The sequence below is a fragment of the Oncorhynchus mykiss genome, chromosome 2, assembly GCF_013265735.2.
Source record: "Oncorhynchus mykiss isolate Arlee chromosome 2, USDA_OmykA_1.1, whole genome shotgun sequence".
Classification (NCBI taxonomy): Eukaryota; Metazoa; Chordata; class Actinopteri; order Salmoniformes; family Salmonidae; genus Oncorhynchus; species Oncorhynchus mykiss.
In genome coordinates, this window is record NC_048566.1 from 83,432,987 (window position 1) to 83,447,780 (window position 14,794).

Genomic DNA, 14,794 nt, shown 5'->3' on the forward strand with positions numbered 1-14,794 from the left:
ACATTGTATTGCTTTAACAATAACTCCAGACTGATACAGTATATGATGAACAGGCTCGTGCATGCTGAATGCACATTTGAAGCTGGGGATATCCTTTCTTTTGCTCTTCAGAGTATCCTTGAATGAGAAGACAGATTCACTTTTGTTTGGATAGGGGGTGTCCCTCCCTCCACGCTTCATGTGACAAAAAAAAGACCGCCCCCCTTCAATTCCCATGGATCGAATCACAGAACCCCAGCTTCAAGACATCTGTTCCTCTACAAGAGAGCGTGTCCCGCATTCAGAGCTGTGACCGACTGTCTGTCGTGGTACCCTACATTTGCCCGTGATTATCAGCCGAAAATGAAAATAGACGTTGACCCAAACTCACCCTGCTCTTCTTTTCGCAGTTTATAGACCGGGGGGAATCGGAACGAGGGTTTTGCCTCCTCTCCATCACTCGCGCCCAAGCAGAGAGAGCAACCGCCGTGCGTCAACCCGGTGCCATAGAGTAGCAGATTTATTTTTGTCTGCCCTCTAGCCGGGAGTTTCGCATCCTCCGCGTCTGGCTTGGAGGGTGAAGGACAACGAAGAGCTTATTAAAATATCGTGATATCCGATGTGTTAATATTTAGCGTTTATGGACATTTATTTTCTCGCATTCAGTCATCGTTAGAAGACGACTGTCATAATGGAGTCAGTGGAAAAGGAGTGTGGAGCGTTGGGTGGATTATTCCAAGCTATCGTCAACGACATGAAGGTACCAGAGCTCGATGAAGTCGACAGTTTTTTCCGACCTATTGCATGGATAATCTGACTCAATTTACTGCCTTTGTTTCCTCTCATATTCTGTACCGCCTCACTGGCTATGCGAAAGGAGAAATTGTGATAAATATTTTTCCTTTATGTTACTTGCCTAGAGTGGCAGCTGCTCTGATGACGACCAACATGTCTTTGAATATAATCAAGCTGTTGATAGTTTGAGTTAATATTTGTAGGTTATAGGCTACAGAATTTGTTATACAATTATTCCATTGAAAATATGAGTTAGCCTGTACTTTTCAATAATTAAACATACTTTAAAAGGAAGTCAATAACTGAATATCAGAGTAATGACTGAACAGATTAGACAGTGTTCCAACTGATCCACTGCTAAATCAGTAATGGTTACAACAAACTGTAATTGTGGATGTCTTATTGGATATATGGCAGCTCCCTAACCTAATCATAACAAAACATGACAAACAACTGCTGTGACAGGGACATAACAAGTATGAGGCACACACTGATCACATGTTTTTAGTTTAGTGTGTGTGTGTGCCTACACATTTTCCAGTGTCTAACATCAGGCCAATAATGGAGAGGGGTTAATTGATCCAATTTGGCGACCCCTTCTCATCCAGGAAAGCAGCTCTTTGACAAAGACGTGTCAAATGAAATGGCCAGTTTGGCCACTAGGCTGTGATCCATGTTGACCATGGTCTGACTCGCAAGATTATGGTCCCAATGCAGTGTCCACCAGCAAAGATTATGATGTCTCTCTTTATTATTAGATACAGGGAGGGAGGGGAGCCTATTCAGATTATGGTCCCAATGCAGTGTCCACCAGCAAAGATTATGATGTCTCTCTTTATTATTAGATACAGGGAGGGAGGGGAGCCTATTCAGATTATGGTCCCAATGCAGTGTCCACCAGCAAAGATTATGATGTCTCTCTTTATTATTAGATACAGGGAGGAAGGGGAGCCTATTCAGATTATGGTCACAATGCAGTGTCCACCAGCAAAGACTATGATGTCTCTCTTTATAATTAGATACAGGGAGGGGAGGGGAGCCTATTCAGGTCAAGCAGGACAAGTTCACATAGGTCGAGCAGTGGCCTAGTTTGGTCTGTTGTACAACAGATGGAAAGTGTGAACTGGCATGGTAATATGGAGTACAATGTTAGGCCATAAATAGGACTAGGAGTTTTTCTTGACCACATGATCTGACCAGGAACAACTCTGGGCCCCAGTTATAAACTATATAAATATAGAAAGTGTCACATGATCTGACCAGGAACAAGTCTTGGTCCTAGTTATAAACCTTATATATATATATATATATATAATAAAATTATTATATATAAAATGTGTGAGTGTATACAGTGGGGAGAACAAGTATTTGATACACTGCCGATTTAGCAGGTTTTCCTACTTACAAAGCATGTAGAGGTCTGTACTTTTGATCATAGGTACACTTCAACTGTGAGAGACGGAATCTGAAACAAAAATCCAGAAAATCACATTGTATGATTTTTAAGTCATTAATTTGCATTTTATTGCATGACATAAGTATTTGATCACCTACCAACCAGTAAGAATTCCGTCTCTCACAGACCTGTTAGTTTTTCTTTAAGAAGCCCTCCTGTCCTCCACTCATTACCTGTATTAACAGCACCTGTTTGAACTCGTTACCTGTATAAAAGACACCTGTCCACACACTCAATCAAACAGACTCCAACCTCTCCACAATGGCCAAGACCAGAGTGGGTGTAAGGACATCAGGGATAAAATTGTAGACCTGCACAAGGCTGAGATGGGCTACAGGACAATAGGCAAGCAGCTTGGTGAGAAGGCAACAACTGTTGGTGCAATTATTAGAAAATGGAAGAAGTTCAAGACGATAGTCAATCACCCTCGGTCTGGGGCTCCATGCAAGATCTCACCTCGTGGGGTATCAATGATCATGAGGAAGGTGAGGGATCAGCCCAGAACTACACGGCAGGACCTGGTCAATGACCTGAAGAGAGCTGAGACCACAGTCTCAAATGAATCCATTAGTAACACACTACGCCCTCATGGATTAAAATCCTGCAGCGCACGCAAGTTCCCCCTGCTCAAGCCAGCGCATGTCCAGGCCCGTCTGAAGTTTGCCAATGACCATCTGGATGGTCCAGAGGAAGAATGGGAGAAGGTCATGTGGTCTGAGACAAATATAGCTTTTTGGTCTAAACTCCACTCGCCGTGTTTGGAGGAAGAAGAAGGATGAGTACCATGGGGCCATGTATACCGAGATCTTGGCCAACAACCTCCTTCCCTCAGTAAGAGCATTGAAGATGGGTCGTGGCTGGGTCTTCCAGCATGACGACCCGAAACACACAGCCAGGGCAACTAAGGAGTGGCTCCGTAAGAAGCATCTCAAGGTCCTGGAGTGGCCTAACCTGTCTCCAGACCTGAACCCAATAGAACATCTTTGGAGGGAGCTGAAAGTCCGTATTGCCCAGCGACAGCCCCGAAATCTGGAGAAGGTCTGTATGGAGAAGTGGGCCAAAATCCCTGCTGCAGTGTGTGCAAACCTGGTCCAGAACTACAGGAAACATGATCTCTGTAATTGCAAACAAAGGTTTCTGTACCAAATAAAGTACCAAGTACCACGTTCTTCTTTTCTGATGTATCAAATACTTATGTCATGCAATAAAATGCAAATGAATTACTTAATCATACAATGTGATCTCCTTGATATTTGTTTTAGATTCCGTCTCTCACAGTTGAAGTGTACCTATGATAAAAATTACAGACCTCTACATGCTTTGTAAGTAGGAAAACCTGCAAAATCGGCAGTGTATCAAATACTTGTTCTCCCCACTGTATATAGAATTATTTATGCCCTTCCTCTCTCTAGGCTTCTCTGCCTCTATAAGAGGCTCAGGCTGGGATCCAGACCTGAAATTATAAAGTCGAATTTGAACTCAATTACTTACCAGGTTAAGTAAGGTCATGTCATTAGGTACACAGTATTATGTGTGTCTATTGATAAAACGTATGTCTCTGAGTAGGTGTGCTGATCTAGGATCAGGGCCCCCCTGGTCCATTCATTATAATCTAAAAGGCTAAATGTATCCTATATCAGCACTCCTACTCTGATCCCTGATATTGATCATCTACTCACAGTGGCTAACTGACCATGGCCACTCGATAACCTACCTTATATTTATGGGGTGTAGTTTGCCAAGCACTGTAAGATGCTCAATGAGAAGCACTAAATATCAGCATTTCATACATTATTCTTTTGTCATTGTGTCTACGGGAGAAAGACAACATTTAGAGAAAGGGACCTATTGATAGTCAGCTGGAATCAATGGTCCAGATACAGAACCTTACTCAGCAGTCAGCTCATCTGGCTCGTATTCACTAGGGCATGCAATGGAAAACATCAAGTGTATTGCAACGGATAATGTAAATTAGCGTTTCTTATTGAACAAGTCCAAGTAGTCCCTCCCTGTTTTATTCAGTTTTCTACCGTTTGGTGCCTAATGAATACTACCCTGGTGCATAGTGCTTGGCTTCCTCCCGAGCCAGTCAAGGAGAGAATTAGCCATATGGTTGAACCTGGTGTAGGCTAGGTACACACTGTCAGTGTTGCAGCCTGTTGAGAGGTAACTCTGCCAGTGTATCACTGACTCCCCTATATCCAACAGTGCAACATGACACAGACAAGCCGCTAGCACCTGATGCAGTTGTATAACAGCCTGCTCTGCTCCCTTCAGATGAATTCATTAACTGAGGAAGGAAGGATCTGCCTGGATTTTGGGAGCTGTGTGTGTGTGTGTGTGCATCTTTCTTCACTGCGCTGCATGGATATCTTAACCCTACTTTCACCCTGCACCCTCAGCTGTCCTGTCTCAGCCTCCTCCTGCCATTGTCAGGAGTAGGGCTGAAAAGCTAATTAGCCACCTGTTGCAGTCCAGTGAAGACAGACGGAGAATGGCGAAGCATGGAGAAAACATTTTAATAGTGAATGTGATAGTCTTAATAGTGAAACTTGATCACTTTGAGTTCATTTTCTCATAGAAAGATATCTTGAAAACAGGGAATGATCACTTCTTGGATATGATGACGAGAGAAATAGGAGTTGAGTGAATGATCTGGGATGTTTCTTTTGCCTATTTTCCCCTTTCTCTGCAGTCTTTTCACTTCTCTGTAAGAGAAGCTGGTGAATATGTATATAGACAGCCTGTGTCCCTCTCTCTGGTCTCTATGAGGCTCAGGCTGGGCTCCGATCCTAAGCGTGTTTTGTGTTTTGGCTGGGGCCTGGAGGGAGGAAGGCAGGCAGCTGCTGGGGCCTGTAGGGAAGCACACTTAGAAAAAAGGGTTCCAAAAGGGTTCTTCGGTTGTCCACATAGGAGAACCCTTTTGGGTTCCAGGTAGAACAGTTTTTGGTTCTTGGTAGAAGCCTTTTGAGTTCCATGTAGAACCCAATAGGGTTCTAACAAAGGGTTATCCTATGGGGACAGCTGAAGAACCCTTTTAGGTTCTAGATAGCAAATGTTTTTCTAAGAGTGCAGGCTGCTGCTGGGGCTCAGGGCTGGAGGGAGGCAGGCTGCTGCTAGGGCTCAGGGCTGCAGGCTGCTGCTAGGGCTCAGGGCTGGAGGGAGGCTGGCTGCTGCTAGGGCTCAGGGCTGGAGGGAGGCAGGCTGCTGCTGGGGCTCAGGGCTGGAGGGAGGCAGGCTGCTGCTAGGGCTCAGGGCTGGAAGGAGGCAGGCTGCTGCTGGGGCTCAGGGCTGGAGGGAGGCAGGCTGCTGCTGGGGCTCAGGGCTGGAGGGAGGCAGGCTGCTGCTGGGGCTCAGGGCTGGAGGGAGGGAGGCAGGCTGCTGCTGGGGCTCAGGACTGGAGGGAGGCAGGCTGCTGCTGGGGCTCAGGGCTGGAGGGAGGGAGGCAGGCTGCTGCTGGGGCTCAGGACTGGAGGGAGGCAGGCTGCTGCTGGGGCTCAGGGCTGGAGGAAGGCAGGCTGCTGCTGGGGCTCAGGGCTGGAGGGAGGGAGGCAGGCTGCTGCTGGGGCTCAGGACTGGAGGGAGGCAGGCTGCTGCTGGGGCTCAGGACTGGAGGGAGGCTGGCTGCTGCTAGGGCCCAGGCCTGGAAGGAGACAGGCTGCTGCTAGGGCTCAGGCCTGGAAGGAGGCTGGCTGCGTGTCCTCAGGGAAATCTGATCCAGCATGATTCCTTAAAGAGCAGGCACACTACCTGCCCTCCCATATTTCCCCCTCCCTCCCACACACCCCAGCTTTGCCCTGCAGTGAGTCAACAGTGAGTCAACTGTATTTTCAGCATGGTTAGGTAAGAGAGAATATGCAAGCTTGATTGGATGATGATGTATTATGTTGTTCTGAGTCATATGAGAAGGCTGAGCACAGGTTTTCCAAAGTGCTGGTCCACTGGAACAAAACATGGTGTGTGTGTGCGCGTGCGTGCGTGCGCGCCAAAGGTTTAAACTAACATTTGATTCCTCTTTCATCCAGAGTTCATATCCAGTATGGGAAGACTTCAGTGCCAAGGCCACTAAACTACACTCCCAACTCAGGTGAGACCTTGATTCTACAGTATGTCTGAGACTGACTATCATGTCCTATCCATCCCACCTTCAATAGATACAAGTTGGCATTTATTGGGATGACATAGATACTGGAGGCAGCTCTGCAGGGTAGTCACTAGCTGGCACAGCCACAAAGTCATAACATCGGATTTTAAACCTAACCTGAACCTGAACCCTCACCTGAGCCACACTGCTAACCTTATGCCTAAGCCTAACGTTAAATTAAGACCACTAAGCTAATTTTGTTTTCATACTTATTCACAATATACTTTGCACAGCTCTGTCTTCAGGACAAGATTAATCCCAATAAATGTGAACCTGCTCAGTAGACTTGCTACTCTAACTGTCCAGTGTTGACATTCTGGTCTATTCATAGTTTCTAGTCACTGTTGAGGTTGAATACTGACTGCTGTGTCCTCCTGTGTACTTGTAGGACTACAGTTCTGGCAATAGTGACATTTCTAGATGCCTTTCAGAAGGTGGCAGACATGGCGACCAACTCAAGAGGTAAGGAGAAAATAGCAAGATGAGTGACTAAGGGCCTCTTAAACAGTAAAAAAGAAAAGTGGTTTCCTATCTCTGTCTCTTTTCCTTTGACTGCACTAATCTGAAAACACAGGAGAAGTGAGACCAGAACCAACCTAATTCATTCCTATGTGCTTTTGCTTTCACTTTTTTAGTTCTTTCACACTGAATGAATAAAATAAGAAGAGGGAGAAGCCACTTCAGACTTTTGGGAAGTACACTGTGTCTGCTCTCTGCAGTATGTAGGCTCTTTGCTCTATGAAGTGTTCCTTCCTCCCTTGATTCCTTCCTTGATTCTATCATGACATGATTGTAGGAAGGATACATTTCAAGAGTATTTGAATAGGGCTTATATACAGAGTACATTCTCCAACATGAAGAATCATGCTAGGTGAATCTACATGGAGACAGCCCACTAAACTGATCAAGCTGAGCTCATTGTATGTAGGGCTGGTGATGAGGATGTGTTGTGATCTGCTTGGTCACTGTATGGAGCGGCAGACAGATCCTCTGTAGAGCAATGATTAATAAAATTCTCCACCCGGTTGATCATCGAAAGCAGTATTTAGGTGAAAAATCTATATACACACAGATGCATGTATACACACACACACATACACACACACACACACACACACACACAACTAATGATAGTTTGCTGAGCATCTACAGATGGACTATCCAAATATAGTGTTACCATGAATATTGATACACCAGCTAATAACCAAACATATGTCTCCATCCCTGATGAGGCTGCATCACTAAACCTAAAGTGAGCTTAGGTGCTGTAACAATGGGCCGCAAGGTGTGATGAGGCTGGCCAATGGCCCACAAATAAAAAGTCCCAGTATATCTGTCATCCTTACAGCAGGCGAGCTCTCAGAGGGGCTGGATCCTGGCAACATCTGGCAACCTGAACCTGTTCTCGCTAGTAATGTTCTGACTGTGCCAGGGCAACTATTCAGAGAGAGGGAGAGAGAGAGACTAATTACTTTAAACGCTTACAGATAGGACATGATTATAATCTCTATCACTCATGTGCCAACTCACACTCCAATCCCTCTTCCAGTGACCTTAGCTGTAGGATTAGACAGACACCATGGAATCCATGGCAGCAACATCCGAATGTGGCATATACAAACAGTATGGAGAGAGATGTTATAAAACTAAAGATTAAAGAACAATGCCAGGCAAGCTCAATCAAGCCCAGATCAAATATTTGAAACTATTTTAAATAGTATTTGAACTCAGGTCTTTCAGAAGACACACATCATCCCACTGATGCCTGTGTCTATGTGAAGTAGATGGAGGTTTTGAATGTTTGTTTCTGGATCATTAGCAATATGTCAGTGAACCAATTCCATTCCATTTGTCCTCTGGGAGCCCTTTTGTGCTCAGCGCCAGTCAGCGGACTTCACAACTGCAGCCATTCATTTGGAAGGAGGAATGTCGATATTTATTTTAACCGGCTGGTGCTGGAGAACAAAGACCCTTGAACTCTCACTGCAGGCTGGGTAGTGGTTTGGGTCATTTCACCTCCCCCAGTTGATGGTACTACCGGGTTCTCAGGGTTCTCTACAAGTGTTTAAATTGCTGGTTCAAGTCAGGAAGATGTTATAACAGTGTTGTAGATAGCGAGAGAGACAGAAAGAAAGAGAGAATGAGAGATAGAAAGTGTTAGTCTGTGTGTGTGTGTGTTTATTAGTCTGTGTGTTTGCGTGTCTGTGTGTGTGTCTGTCTAGGGGTTATTGCGCCACAGGGATCTGCTCTGTGGTATGTAGTGTTGGCCATCAGGCCTGATTACCTCTCAGCATCAGGGGATGGACCACAGCTGCTGGCACAGCTGGAGATTTCACCACGTTCTTCTCCTCTAATCTAGCCCTGACACACTCACCCCATAACCCCTTTAACTCACTACCCATCCCACACACTTACAGTATTCTGTCACTCCATTTACTCATCCTGTCTTCTACCTCTCATTCTGCACTCAACCAAACACCCACCTGTCACTGGTCTCACACCCACAAATTGAGAGAGGGAATGAGAGGAGAGCAAAGCAGGAGGAGATGAAGTACTGCTTGGAAATGGACACTGGGTATTATTGGGAAATAGTCTATTTATATCACCATAATCACTGACAGGAAAAGTCTCCTGCATCTCTCTCTCTCTCCTTTCTTTCTCTTTCTCTGTCTCTCTCACAATGTATCTCCACCCAGCTCTCTCTCCTTTCTCTCCTTCTATCTCTCTCTGTCTCTCTATGTATCTCCACCTATCTCTCTACTTTCTCTCCCTCTATCTCTCTCTGTCTTTCTCTGTCTCTCTCTCTCTATGTATCTCCACCCCCTAACTCTCTCTTCTTTCTCTCCCTCTATCTCTCTCTGTCTTTCTCTGTCTCTCTATGCATCTCCACCCAACTCTCTCCTTTCTCTCCCTCTATCTCTCTGTCTCTCTCTCTTTCTCCAGCTTGGTCTAGGTTCAAGTCTGGGCTCCCAGCCGTGTGCCATGTTTTGAAACTTTATGTGCACATTTGGTCACCTACAAACAAGCAAGATTTCTGGCTCTCACAGACCTGTAACTTCTTCTTTAAGAGGCTCCTCTGTCCTCCACTCGTTACCTGTATTAATGGCACCTGTTTGAACTTGTTATCAGTATAAAATACACCTGTCCACAACCTCAAACAGTCACACTCCAAACTCCACTATGGCCAAGACCAAAGAGCTGTCAAAGGACACCAGAAACAAAATTGTAGACCTGCACCAGGCTGGGAAGACTGAAGCTGCAATAGGTAAGCAGCTTGGTTTGAAGAAATCAACTGTGGGAGCAATTATTAGGAAATGGAAGACATACAAGATCACTGATAATCTCCCTCGATCTGGGGCTCCACGCAAGATCTCACCCCATGGGGTCAAAATTATCACAACAACGGTGAGCAAAAATCCCAGAACCACACGGGGGGACCTAGTGAATGACCTGCAGAGAGCTGGGACCAAAGTAACAAAGCCTACCATCAGTAATACATTACCCCGCTAGGGACTCAAATCCTGCAGTACCAGACGTGTCCCCCTGCTTAAGCCAGTACATGTCCGGGGCGTCTGAAGTTTGCTAAAGAGCATTTGGATGATCCAGAAGAAGATTGGGAGAATGTCATATAGTCAGATGAAACCAAAATATAACTTTTTGGTAAAAACTCAACTCGTTGTGTTTGGAGGACAAAGAATGCTGAGTTGCATCCAAAGAACACCATACCTACTGTGAAGCATGGGGGTGGAAACATCATGCTTTGGGGCTGTTTTTCTGCAAAGGGACCAGGACGACTAATCTGTGTAAAGGAAAGAATGAATGGGGCCATGTATCGTGAGATTTTGAGTGAAAACCTCCTTCCATCCGCAAGGGCATTGAAGATGAAACATGGCTGGGTCTTTCAGCATGACAATGATCCAAAACACACGAAGGAGTGGCTTCATAAGAAGCATTTCAAGGTCCTGGAGTGGCCTAGCCAGTCTCCAGTTCTCAACCCCATAGAAAATCTTTGGAGGGAGTTGAAAGTCCGTGTTGCCCAGCAACAGCCCCAAAACATCACTGCTCTAGAGGAGATCTGCATGGAGGAATGGGCCAAAATACCAGCAACAGTGTGTGAAAACCTTGTGAAGACTTACAGAAAACGTTTGACCTCTGTCATTGCCAACAAAGGGTATATAACAAAGTATTGAGAATATTTTGTTATTGACCAAATACTTATTTTCCACCATAATTTGCAAATAAATTCATTAAAAATCCTACAATGTGATTTTCTGGATTTTCTTTTCCCATTTTGTCTGTCATAGTTGAAGTGTACCAATGATGAAAATTGCACAGGCCTCTCTCATCTTTTTAAGTGGGAGAACTTGCACAATTGGTGGCTGACTAAATACTTTTTTGCCCCACTGTACCTCTGTGTACAGGGGTTAGTGTGGGTAAGTAAAGTTAGCCTGGATTTTAGAGTGGGTGATTTAGTCCTCCATATTTTGATCAAGGTGAGCGGGGCATTCACATTGGGGAGAATAGTTACTATAGGTCCCCAATTCTGCCATATTTGGATGAGAGAAGGTGAGTTCTCCATATATGGGTGCGTGAGGGAGAATGGGGAAGTTAGTACAGACAGTGAATGAGGGTGGATGGGTTGGAATTTCCAAAGCTCTCTGGAGGGAGGGAGGGGCGTACAGTTAATCCTCTTATAGCTCCAACACACATAACAGAGTGGGTTTCCTCTCTTCAGATTAACAGAAGCAGATCCCATAGCTTTAACATACACACTACAGTCTGCTGATCACTGTCATGGGAGGTGTGTGTTCATATACACAGTACTGAAGCTCAGTGTACTGTATGCTAGATCTAAACACACACACTCACATATACTCTTTTCAGATTAATTCACATACACAATTGTCTAGTCAATCAATATACACAGATCAGCATATGCTCTCTCCCTCCCTTTTCTCTTTCTCTCTCTCTCGTTCTCTCTGTCTCTCCTAGTAGATCAGTGTGTCAGTGAGGCAGTAATCCTGCTTGGCCGCTGTGCTTCTCTGGGTTGGCAGATGGCACTGATATCCTAGCCCGGCATCTGGACAACCTGAAGATTACTGTCAGCTTTACCATCATAGCAGTGGATCTATTGTTAAAAAAAACAGTGGGCCCTTGTGATATGGGGATATGAGTCTAGTTTTAATGGGGAGATGTGGATGTAGGAGTGTGTACTAGCCTGGTTCCAGATCTTTTCATGCTGTCTTGTCAACTCCTATGGTCATTGTTGGCCAGACAGCACAAACAGATCTGGGACCAGGCTAGGAATGTACTGTATATAGACGAGACACAATCTGTGTTGTGTATAGGCTGTTATATGATGTATGTGTAGACTGGAATATGTATGGGACCGGATTATTTAGATGTGGACATTGTGTGCAGGGTATTTGTTGTTGAATACATGGTTATTGCGTGATGCTCTTCACCATGGCAGGCTATTCCTACTGATTGTATTGTATTGCTCTTGAGTCTTGAATGAACACCATCGTTACAGCGGTCTGTCCGTCCGTCTGTGTCCGCCTGCCGGTCTGTCATGGCTGTGGTGGCTCTGAGTTCCCATGTGCTTTCAGAAGCATTAACCTCAAGGCCTGTGCTAACCTGCGGTCGCCTCCTAAACCCCGAAATGAACCATTCCAATGATTATTATTACTACAGAGAACGGGAGGAATGGAGGGAAGAGGAGAATAATACTATAGAAGGAGAAGAAAAAAAGTCTCTCTTGGCTCTGTGTAAGGAACACTCTGCAGGCAAATACCGAGCAAAGAAGACAAACATGAGAGTTGAGGAGAACACTGTGTTCAGCTTTATCCTGTAAGGACCGGGTGGAGGGGAGCAAGGGATAGCAGGAGAGGGAAAACAAATGGGAGAGAAAGAGGGACTGAGAAAAGAATGCAAACTAAGGCAATGAGGGAAGAGAGTGAGTGAAGGAATAAAGATACGGCTTGGATCATGGAGTTAAGAGCGTGTTTCTCAACCGGTTTAGCAGGACTCTTTGGAGATCCCATTGGGATCCCTTAAAGGGATACTTTGGGATTTTGACAAGAACCATTTATCTACTTCCCCAGAGGCAGATGGACTTGTGGATACCATTTCTATGTCTCTGCGTCCAGTGTGAAGGAAGTTTGAGGTAGTTTTGCAAACTAGCGTTAACGCAATGTTTGGAAAATCTATGGCAACAGCTGGCATGCTTCCTGTTGCCGTCAGAAGAGGCTGGTGGGAGGAGCTATAGGAGGACAGGAATGGCTGGAATGGAATTAATGGAACGGAGTCGGGCATGGTTTCCATATGTTTGAAACCACTTATTTCATTTCAGGCATTTCAATGAGCCTGTCCTCCTATAGCTCCTCCCACCAGCCTCCACTGGTTACCATAGACTGCCAGTCTTTGCGCTAACGCTAGTTAGCAATTGCGCTTAAGCTTGTTAGCATCTTCCTTCAAACTGCATGCTGAGATATAAAAATGGTAGATAAAGGGCTTCATTGCCAAATTCCCAAATAATCCTTTTAAGAGGTGGAGGCAGACATATCTTCATGGGTGATATCTACAGTATTACCCAATCTGCTCACAGTGAAATTGACCTTGAAAACAAGACAATGGAGGAAGGGCACATGGATGGAGCACAGAGAGTGAGACTGGAAGGCTACTTGTTGTTCGAGACTAGAGTGAGGAACCTTTTAATGTTCAACTAGAACGATACGTAAGACAGACATCAGTTTCTCAAAAACATTAGTGAAAACAATGAGAGTCTATAATATTATACACACTGGTGGATCGCATCTGATTGTGATCCAGTGACTGTAGACTGTGGTGGGTCCTTCCAGCATCACTCCCTTAGGTCAGGGTGTCCCTGACGGTCAGCTCTATGGCAACGCTCCGTGCTCTGGAAAAACAGTCTGGGGAATAGGCCTATACATCTCCTCTGTCTCCCTCTCTCTTTTGTCACTTTTTCACTCTCTTATTTTCTTTCTTTCTTTTTCTTTCCTTCTCTCTCTCTTTCTATCTTCCTCTGTCTCGTAAAACGTGGTGTTTTTCTCCTGCGTAGCTCCCTGATGAAAAGCACATCTGGAAAAAAGAGAGACAGACACAGACAGGATTATTTTTAGCAACACTTATGTCCCAAGGCAGGAAGCTCCTTCAGCAGTAAATATCTCTACCTCCTCCTCTTCCTCCTCCTGTCCATCATCGTAATACAGTCCAGAGGGTGTTATTGACTGCATAGTCCACACCACACTGGAGGTTGTGGAATCTGTTGGTTGTGAAACTGTATAGTCTGTTAATAACTTATGGGCCATAACCTGGGCCATAAGGTGGCCTGAGTCTCACAAAGACAGACAGGCTGGCAGGCAGACAGACGATAGATAGACGCACGTGCACACGCACACATACATTGAAAAACCTGGCATCCATGGCTGCACCTGCAGTGGACCAGTTCCGTTGTCCCCTTATCCCATCACTCGTCAGCCCATCCTCAGTCTATTGCCTCTTTTATCTTCTCCTCCTCCCCATCTTCTTTCATCTATTCAATGGCCTCCGCTGTGTCTCTGCCAGCTTGCTCTCTGAACCTCTTAAAAAAAAGGGGTGAGAGTGGGTAAAGGGAAGAGCTTGTGTTCAAATCAGTCTGATTATCGTCAGCGGTCACTGCTTGGCAAAGGTGCCAACGTGAGGTGTAACAACGTAATCCTTTGAAGTTTGTGCTAGAAGAAACGTATCTTTTGCACTAGGATATTTCCATAGCTAACTAGCTGGATAAGATTCCTATTTCTTACATTTATTTATTTATTTATTTTCACCTTTATTTAACCAGGTAGGCCAGTTAAGAAAAAGTTCTCATTTACAACTGCGACCTGGACAAGATAAAGCAAAGCAGTGTGACACAAACAACAACACAGAGTTACACATAAACAAAGGTACAGTCAATAACACAATATAAAAAACATATATGTACAGTGTGTGCAAATGTAGAAGAGTAGGGAGGTAGGTAATAAACAGGCCATAGAGGCAAAATAATTACAGTTTAACATTAACACTGGAGTGATGGATGTGCAAGTGATGATGTGCAAGTAGAGATACTGGGGTGCAAAAGAGCAAGAGGGTCAGTAATAATATGGGGGTGAGGTATTATTTAAAGATTGGCTGTGTACAGGTACAGTGATCGGTAAGCTGCTCTAAAAGCTGATGCTTAAAGTTAGAAAGGGAGACATAAGACTCCAGCTTTAGTGATTTGGTGGGTCAGAGAATCACCAGCAGCAAGAGCGACATCATTGATATATACAGAGAAAAGAGTCGGCCCGATAATTGAACCCTGTGGCACCCCCATAGAGACTGCCAGAGGTCCGGACAACAGGCCCTCCGATTTGACACACTGAACTCTATCTGAGAAG

General features: G+C 45.0%; 1 protein-coding gene across 6 annotated transcripts in view; it reads left to right on the forward strand.

Annotated features, from left to right (window-relative positions):
- Positions 1 to 231: 231 nt before the first annotated feature.
- Positions 232 to 14,794, forward strand: part of LOC110497903 (protein MTSS 2) — a 38,566-nt gene continuing 24,003 nt past the window's right edge. For all 6 annotated transcript variants that reach the window (XM_021574361.2, XM_021574386.2, XM_021574370.2 and 3 more), the window contains exons 1-3: positions 232 to 739; positions 6,256 to 6,317; positions 6,763 to 6,836. In XM_021574361.2, coding sequence (XP_021430036.2) covers positions 671 to 739; positions 6,256 to 6,317; positions 6,763 to 6,836 — 205 coding nt within the window. In that variant the 5' untranslated portion in view covers positions 232 to 670. The remainder of the gene's footprint in view (positions 740 to 6,255; positions 6,318 to 6,762; positions 6,837 to 14,794) is intronic.